Source organism: Argiope bruennichi, chromosome 2 (assembly GCF_947563725.1).
Source record: "Argiope bruennichi chromosome 2, qqArgBrue1.1, whole genome shotgun sequence".
NCBI classification, from domain to species: Eukaryota; Metazoa; Arthropoda; class Arachnida; order Araneae; family Araneidae; genus Argiope; species Argiope bruennichi.
In genome coordinates this window covers 54,457,605-54,467,414 of record NC_079152.1, presented here as the reverse complement: position 1 = coordinate 54,467,414, position 9,810 = coordinate 54,457,605, and the positions used below count along the sequence as shown (strand labels likewise).

Below are 9,810 nucleotides of genomic sequence, written 5' to 3'. Positions count from 1 at the left end.
TACGCATTAAAGACATTTTGTCAAAGCTCTTGTCTTTTGTTCTCTCCTAATGTAAAAGGTTAAAGTACATTTAATCTATTTTAAGCATTTTTAATGTTTAACATTTTAATACGTAATGTAAAATGTTTTTCCCCCTATTCTTTTGACGTCCAAGAAGTCATAAAAATTTCAGTTATTAAATCTACGCATTAAAGACATTTTGTCAAAGCTCTTGTCTTTTGTTCTCTCCTAATGTAAAAGGTTAAAGTACATTTAATCTATTTTAAGCATTTTTAATGTTTAACATTTTAATACGTAATGTAAAATGTTTTTCCCCCTATTCTTTTGACGTCCAAGAAGTCATAAAAATTTCAGTTATTAAATCTACGCATTAAAGACCTTTTGTCAAAGCTCTTGTCTTTTGTTCTCTCCTAATGTAAAAGGTTAAAGTACATTTAATCTATTTTAAGCATTTTTAATGTTTAACAGTTTAATACGTAATGTAAAATGTTTTTCCCCCTATTCTTTTGACGTCCAAGAAGTCATAAAAATTTCAGTTATTAAATCTACGCATTAAAGACATTTTGTCAAAGCTCTTGTCTTTTGTTCTCTCCTAATGTAAAAGGTTAAAGTACATTTAATCTATTTTATGCATTTTTAATGTTTAGCAGTTTAATACGTAATGTAAAATGTTTTTCCCCCTATTCTTTTTCTGTATCAATATGCGTTTTCTCTTGAGCGTCTTTTGTTGTTTGCTAGTTCTAATGTCATCAAATAGCGTTTGTTCCTTCGTGCTAGGTGGGATTACTCTTCGGTAGCCTCCTCAAGTTTCCCGCATGGCCTCTAGCTAAGTAGGGGTTTTGCTTGCATGCCATTTGCCAAGATGAGAAAATAACAAAATGGGCCGCTTTACTTTTAATATCTTTTCTCAGAAAAAAAATAAATAGATGTATTCGCTCTTATTATTTTAAAAGATTCGATTTGAGTAGAAGTAGAAGGGTGAAGATTATGACGACATTCCCCACTATATTTTTCTTTTCCCTGTTCTTCATCGTTTGAGGAAATTTATTTATTTAAATCTCAACAAAATGTTTCCCAAATTTTATCAAATAAAATATTGACTTAAGAAGCCCAAGCTGTCTTGGCTTTCCTATGTCACAATGAAAGCTGGATTTTCCTAATGGAATAATAATGTTTTCTGGTTCTTTTCGCTGTCTGAACTAATTTTCCTTATTTTGGACTTTGTTTTCAGTCGAGCCATATGTTATTTTATTACAAAGAAAAAGGTACTTTTTGTTGGTAATACCTTGTTGTATACCATTTTAGTGTTCTTCTTAATGTTTTCAAGAATTAATTTTTTTTAACAGTATCACCTTTTATTCGACCCTGATTCCCTAGCCTTTCAAAGAATGCATAAAGAAAATCAAGTATCATTAAAACTAAAGAAAACCCGTAAGAAAAAAAAAATGTAAAATCAACTTTTTTCCTAGCCTTTTGTTCCTCAGCACGGATTCTACAAGACTGAGACAATGTATATATTTATTTCTTCTTGATTATTTTTCTTTCTTTTTCCATTTATTTATTTATGTTTTTTTTTTCTCATTTCTCTAAAACTCTTTTATTATTATTATTATTATTTCTAATTTTCTATCAGCTTTCTAAGTTTAAACTGCCTATCTTTAGTGCATTTTATTTGTATTGATTATTTTTGGATGATAGTTATTGTTTAATGTTACACAGGTTCTACTGTTTGCATCATCTAGAACTCCTCGTTTTCCTTTTATTTTCAGAACTCCTCCTCGTTTTCCGCCAGTCCTTTTATTTTTAGTTTTGACTTTTTATTTTCTTTGGCCGTCTTTAGTTTCCTTTGTACCCAGCACATATGCCTGTGAAACTTTTTTAAAATGTTAATCCTGAGATAGCTTTTTAAATTCTTTTTTTTTTTTTAATCTTAATGTTGAGCTCTTTGCCGGCGTGACGAGTAATACCACCTTTGCCATGCACTTAATCATCATCAGAATATTATTTTATTTAAGTGACATTTAGTGAAGTTATACCTCTGTCCTGCGATCAGCAATTTATCGCCTTGATTTAAAACTACTCTTTCTTTTTTTATCATGTTCTGAACAGAAGCGGCGGTAGCAGGGGGACAAAGGAGGCAATTGACCCCCTATAGGCAACTGCTTGCCTCCACTCAGTCGGCGAGAGGTTGAGAGTTTCTTTGTCAAAAATCGTTAATACTTCTGGATGGTTGTGGAGAACTGCACATTCTCGAATATGATAATGTATAAATTACCTTAATATGTTGTAAACATTTACTATATAAGTATATACATTTATGTAAGTTAATATGTTGTAAACATTTCAAATATTCAAGTAATGCTTTAAGAGGTTTGACTGTATTTCGCAAAATAATCGATAGGGTGGCAGATCAATAAATACCGCATTTTGCGGACAATTTTTGATGGCCGACTTAGAACTGAATATGATGGATGTCGACGTCGTTAAATCCACAGAATTTCAGATATCTGATTCAAATGTTGTTCATTCGGCTTTTAATTTGCACTACTTTTAACAATATAACCGACAAGATAACAAGATATCCATAAGGTGATAGACAAATTTTGCTGACAATTTTTGATCAGCAGACTTTGAACTCAGGGCAGTGGATATCGAACACTAAGTCCGTAGATTTACGGACATCAGGCAGAAATGTCACTCAATAAGCTTAAAATTTGCACTATTTTTGACAATGTATCCGACAAAGTGAATAATATAGTGAATTCTGCCGACAATTTTTGGACAACCAATTACGAACTGAATTCGATGTATGTTGAAGACTAAATCCATAGATTTTCAGACATCTTATTTAAATGTCGTTCATCACAACATACTCAGCACTACTCTTGGCTATATAACTGAAAAGGCGGCATGTGAATAAGATATTGCATTTTGCTAAACAATTTTGATAGGGTGACTAAGGACTCAATGCGATAGATATCACTAATTTTAAGTCCGCAATTTTCAGACATCTGATATAAAAGTCGTACATTCAGCTTATAATTTGTACTATGCTTAGCAGAAAAATTAATAATCTGGCAAGTGGAAAAGATGTGGCATTTTTGCCGACTAATCTTTGTCTTTCGAATAATATATTATCATGGGTTATGGAAAAAAAATTTTTCCATCGAGTACTTCGATTACCTGCCAGTGGAATTATGTGGAAAATTTAAGCTTTTATATTATACTTGAATAGGGAGATAGAGTTGTTTTCCCTAATTCAACATTCAAATATAAGTTCTAAAATTCTCTAAATCTAAATATATTCATTTTATTCATCTAAGTGATTCTTCATCAGTTAAGATTTGGTAAATTTATTTCACCGTGAGGATTGTCTGCTTAAAATCTAATTAATGGTGAACTAAATTTAATAAAATACTCTTTTCTCTAGACGCTTTTGCACAATTTGCATGTCAAGAAGGGTTACTTTGCTGTAACCAAATCATGTGAATTCTTTAAAAATCGCTGGAGTAAGTAAATTGTATAGTTGTAAATGAAGTTTATTTAACAATGAATTATCTGTTTTTCTTTTTTCAATCTAATTGTTCAGACTGAATTATTACACTAAAGAAATATTACCGACTACAGTTGACGACAATAAATAAATACATGTGGTATGGTAGCTTTTTAGTACACTTAAAGCGTTTATCCAACTGTGCCCTAAATTTGTTAAATAAATTGTTACCGAAATTCTTCAGATTCTGCATTCAGTATTATAACTATGTAGTCGGGAAGCGTATCTTTTTTATTTTTTTATTTCCATTACTCTTCACAGCGAAAACTATATAATTTCAGGTGTTTCTAAATTTTTAATACACTTTGGTTCAGGATGACAAAAGGATGATTAAGATAGTTATTTTATAATATTCATATCTAACGAATACCCTTGATATACGAATTTACTTAACTTCTTAATTTGATGGTAGATTTTATTTATGGTGTATTTATTAATATTATTTTATGGAGGTTACGCTAAAAAAGTCGATTTTGGGCGAAAACGAATATTTTTTATTTATTATTCTGGATTTCTATAGAATTCCTTTCCAAAAAAAATTTGAATTCAGTTCTTCAATTCATTTTTCATAGCTTCCATGATAGGAGCATACGTTTGTTCATTTAACTTGATGCATCATTCTGATGAAATCTGTGTTTTGATCTATATACAACAATAATATATCAATAATCCTTCAATATATAACAATTATAATGAAATATAATCATATTTTTTGTAAAATTAGATCTCAGTGCAATTAAATTTCAAAAGTCGCATAAAAACTACACTCAAATATTGACAATATTTTGATGGTCAGTAAAAGAAACTGAGGACATTTTTTACAAATATCTTTGTAAATATTTAACAATGAAAGAAAAGGTCAATATTTGAATAAAAAAAGCTAAAATACATAATTTAATTAAATGTAAAATTGATTATTATGAGTTATTTTAAAGCTAATTGGAGATATTGGACTTGTCCCCTTGTCGGATTTTTACCCCCTCCCGTCGGTAAACCACTGAAGCCGCCATGAAAAAGGCGTTGAAAGGGTTGCTGCCCGTAACAATGATGATTCCAATTTTTGATTCAAGTGGTTCTTTTTATCGATTGAATTTTCTGTTCAAGAGCTATTATTAAAAATGTCGTCATTAAGTTCCTTTAACCATCACACTTCTTCAGTTGCATTCATCAAATACACGTCATGAATATACCATCATACGAAATAACTTCATGTATGAAATGCGCACCCTCATATGAAATAGTTTCATCTGTTGTTTTACAAATGGACCTGCATACTTCTCTGTTACCAGCAAAGAATCTAATGCCACTCTGTGAATATTATTTTGAAATAATCGGGGAGAATAATTGTTTTAAAATGCACTGGAACAAAGCCATTCATCAAACAATATAGATGTCCATTGTATTATGATGACCTCTAATTATTTGTTGACTCTGCCATGAAGGCGACTTTACAATTATTCCATGATCTTTATAAACATAGGATCCATAAAGAAATGAAGTGAAGAGCTACGTACACGACGAAATCCCAAAGCAATGCTGTAAACAGAAACTTAGCAACATGGTACTGCTTGAAAATGAAGCTGTAAGTTAAATTCTTAAATTGCGTTGCATTTCAAAAGGGTGTAAATAATTATATTTCACGCAATATGCGTCTTCAGAATTTTTATCAAATTTCTTAATGACTGCTTTGTTTCATTTAATTAATAATTCTTAATCTCATTTTTCTTCGAAAGCTTTGACATTTTTAATTAAAATTACTTTTTTATTTAAAAATTAGTCAAAGAATTGTTCGTATAATTCGAATGGTCTAATCCTAAAAGAAACAACGTTATTTTAATGTTATACAAAATATTGAGCTTCTGATAAACTTCAATGCCATCTGTAAATTATTTTGTAAATGCGATAACATTGTACTGTTATCATTTTTAATGTTAATTTTCAGTGCAAAGAGAATCTGTTTGTTAAATTTTAAATTAAGTTTTTAACTTATAAAAATTTGGAAATTTAAATAAAGATTTTTTTGAAATTCATTATTAGTTCAAGGACTGTAAAGTATATGGATTTTTTTTATTATTATTATTTGTGAACTGATGTATATATTAGCAATTCATCCAAAAATTTGTTTCACTTTAATTTGAGTGTAAGGATTATACATCATCTTATATATTTCTTTTTAAAAAAAATTGAGCAATTAATATTGATAGTAAACATTTCGCTAAATTATTGTTATTTTATATACTAGGGTGTATACTTCTATATTATAAATAATATAATTTTAAAACTGTTTCTAGTGCTTTTGCTGTATTAATTTTAGTTTGCAGCAAAAATTCTTGATCTTGCAGAAATGTAAATAATTTTAACTATCAAAATTAAATAAGTCTGTGTAACATTAATAAATTAAAATTAAATCAATTGTGTGTATGCGATTCCCCCTCCCAACATGTTATTCATTGTTCAAATTGCATCTAATTCAAGTACTGTCTTTTTTTTTTTTTTTTTTTTTTTTTATAATTGTCTGAATTCAATTGCTGACATGTTAACTTTGTGAACCCAATTTGCTATCAATTGCTTGATGGGAAAAAATTCCATTCTTAACATATAAAAATTGATTTTGCCAATTTCTTTCTCCCTTCCCTTAATTAATATTATTGGGATTTCAGTGCACATTTGCACTCCAATTTTTTTAAAAAACGAGAATTAAAATCATAGAATTAACATCAGTAAAATTATTTTAAATCAGCTTCTAGATAAAATAAATATCTTCACTCAGGATTTACACATACACTTGTATATGTATATATACACACAAATGTGTGTGTGTGTGTGTGTGTGTGTGTGTGTGTGTGTGTGTGTGTGTGTGTGTGTGTGTGTGTGTGTGTGTGTGTGTGTGTGTGTGTGTGTGTGTGTGTGTGTGTGTGTGTGTGTGTGTGTGTGTGTAATATAATTTTCCAGATGCATGACCAATAAAGAAACTCTTTTGGAATAAATTTCTATTTATTTTTTCATGGAAGATCATAATTTGAAAACAGGAAGAAACAATGCCATTATAGCCTAACACAAGAGCAAAGTGAAAGAGTTTTTTTTCATTTGTTCATTATAATAAGATTTATTTGCATGTGTCTATTTAAGAAAGGAAACCTTGGGTGTCTTTGAAAGAAATGCTTAGGTTTAGGGATTTTAATCCCTTCACTTGCAACATGAAAAATTGTTATGTTCAGCAATTGTATAGATCATGCATTAAAAATAATAAAATAGATATTTGGATAGGGAAATAAGAGTAAATTTCACAATAAAGTGCCATGAACTAATTTAAGATTTTAAAATTTAGGATATAAATTATATATATATATATATATATATAATACTGAAGTATTTTAAATAAAAATGGCTCTTTTGACTTATTTTTACCTATTGATTTAGAAAAATCAAACATAAACTGATGCTGACAATATTTTCACAGCTCATGATCTTGATTTCATTTTGAGGTATAATGTATAACTTAATTCTCTGAATAACATAATTTTTTTATGTATATTTCAAAATTAGATAATTCCTATTTAATTAGATATTTTCTTTAACATACATGGATAAATTGTTCTTCTAATTTCAGAAATTGGGTTTATCAATAAGAAGTTTAGTTTATTCACTTTAAAAATTAATATCTAATCTGAAAGCTGTATGATCAAACTAAATGTATGCTTGGAAAGTTAAGAATCCCTATTATCATTTCTATTGTTTTGCTAATAAAAAGTACTTCATAAGGAATCAGTAAATGTATTCACATTTCTAAATATCATAGCACACCTAAGTACACATGTGTTATAATTTTTTTTCTCCCTATTTATTGATTTTTTTTACTTAAATAAAATTTAACTTTTTTGTGTATTTGGAAATGCTTTAAAATTATAATTTTCATTTATATCACTTACTTTTAGTATGTGACTCAAAACAAATTCACTAGGTACAGTTGATAGATATATGTCTTGTTTATTACTTTTATAATGCCTTTATTTACCTTAAGGATGCCAAGGGTTTTTCTTGTATATATATATATATATATATATATATAAAAGAAAAAAACCTTGGAACCCTTAATATGCCCCTTAAAACCTGCCTTTCTTCCTGCTTATATCCTTCTTGGAATCCTTATATATATATATATATATTCTGTATGTTTATTATGTTTTACTAAAAGATTAAATTTTAATAAATTATTTATTTGCATTTTGATGATAAAAATTATATTAATTTTGAAAAATATACGATTTTTTTGTAAAACCAAGTCTTTTATTATTTCAGTTTCTCACTGAGCTGACAAGGCTTTTTCAAAAATCTAGAAGTGCTGGATCGATATATATAACAATGAAAAGATGTATGTATATTGGCTGTTAAGAAATTAATAATATATTTCACAAAATTGATTTTTAGTCTTAAAATTAGGAATTTTCAATATGTCTTTAAGTATATTTTATATCTTTTATCCTCTTAATATTTTCCAGTATCTATTTTTCAATAATTGAATATTAACTATGAAATTAGGAAAGTTTTTTAAAAGAGCACTTTTACTCTTAAAGTTGAATGATTTTATATTTAATCAGATAACTAAAAACCTTTTAGTTTATTTTGCATTTTTTATAATGACATTCAAATGTTTGTGGATTTATTTACTCTTTTCAGGAGTTTAAAAGTATTATGTTACTAGTATCCATATTCTTTACTATTTGTAAAACTTTTTTCTTAAAGCAAGTCATGTATCTGCTGTCAAAAAATAATTATATATAATTCTGTGACATGACAAGGGAAATAGATGACACTTCTAAGTATCACCTCACACCTCTTACTTTGATATTTGATTTCAAAATCAGGAATAAATGAAAAAATAATTTCCTCCTCATCGTGGACTCATGTTGGAGCAACTATATACCCACAGATATTCATTTTACCAGTCAGCAAGATCAGCTGTCACTTAAATAATATTTAGTAACAAATAGAAATTTTCTTTCTAGATTGCAAATTTAGTCAAACTAAGATTAATCTTCTTGAAATTAATTCTTAAATGATTTATTTATTTATTTTCTATGTTTCTGTAAAAAAAATTGTCTTTAATCATGCCCACCAAACTCTGTCTTTAAAAAAACTAACAATTTATAAAAACTGGAACAAAATTTACAGTAGAAATGTTTTTTGAATATTAAACTGTATTATTGTTTGATAAAAAGCAATATATTATGGTATTAATTTGATATAGTTTGAATAAAAAGAATAGTTATTTAATAGAAAGAATTTTCTGCATAATCTTTATGAAATTATGTTATATTTAAAAGGGTTGTAATTAAAGTCTATTATTTCAGATGATGGTAGAACAAAACCTAAACCACGGCCATCAAAATTAGCTACAAATCCATTACCACCTGTATCTGAATATAAATGTTTAATTCGAGCTCATCTGGGAAATAAAAAACTTAGTACTGTAGTAAGTGAATTAATTGTATTTATTGCTGCTCTTCTTATATGAATTTATTACTTATTCATATTTAAACTTATTTTTTCAGGTTAATGCAAAAGATGTGAACAAATTTCAATTAGTAAGTTAATATTTGCATTATATTCTATATAACTGATGCAAATGTTTCTAAATATTCTTCTAATTTTTGCTTAACATTTTCATTAACAGGCTTATGCTAATTTATTGAAAGGAAATATGGATGGATTAAAGAAAAAAGACAAGAAAAAAGTAGGAACATCTACTAAAGCCACTCAATAACCTATATATAATTGTGTTCTCATTTCCTGTAATAAATGGACCTATTAAAAATACTGTTGATTTTTATTCCCAGAAAAGCATTCCATTAAAAAAAATATTTCATTCCTTTAGAAAGGTCATGCAATCTGATTATTAAAAAGATGTTGAAATCATGTTGATCTTTTTCATTAATGTTTAAGCAGTTTGTTTTATTCAAAAATGTAATAATTCCATTAAATAGTGTGTATTATTCCATTTCAGTAGTATGTCATGATATTTATTGCGTATGTTGAAGAATTGTAGTTGCACTAAAAAAATCATATTGAATTTCTGTATTAACAGTTGATCTAGCTTTAAATGTAAAAGGAATTAAAAAACCAAATTTAACATGCTTGCACTTTCAAATTTTAAAATCATGCATCATACAGGCAGCTGATATTATACTTAAAAATATATGTATGTACATATAAACTACATAATTATAATTTTTATTTGGGCATATTTCAGTCATTTA

The 9,810-nt window shown here is 27.7% G+C and overlaps 1 protein-coding gene across 1 annotated transcript; it reads left to right on the top strand.

Annotated features, from left to right (window-relative positions):
• Positions 1 to 5,021: 5,021 nt before the first annotated feature.
• Positions 5,022 to 9,368, top strand: LOC129959648 (signal recognition particle 14 kDa protein-like). Its single transcript, XM_056072538.1, has 5 exons — positions 5,022 to 5,135; positions 7,853 to 7,925; positions 8,905 to 9,026; positions 9,106 to 9,138; positions 9,228 to 9,368. The coding sequence occupies exons 1-5, from the start codon at positions 5,112 to 5,114 to the stop codon at positions 9,315 to 9,317; spliced, it is 342 nt and encodes a 113-aa protein (XP_055928513.1). The 5' UTR covers positions 5,022 to 5,111; the 3' UTR covers positions 9,318 to 9,368.
• Positions 9,369 to 9,810: the final 442 nt, after the last annotated feature.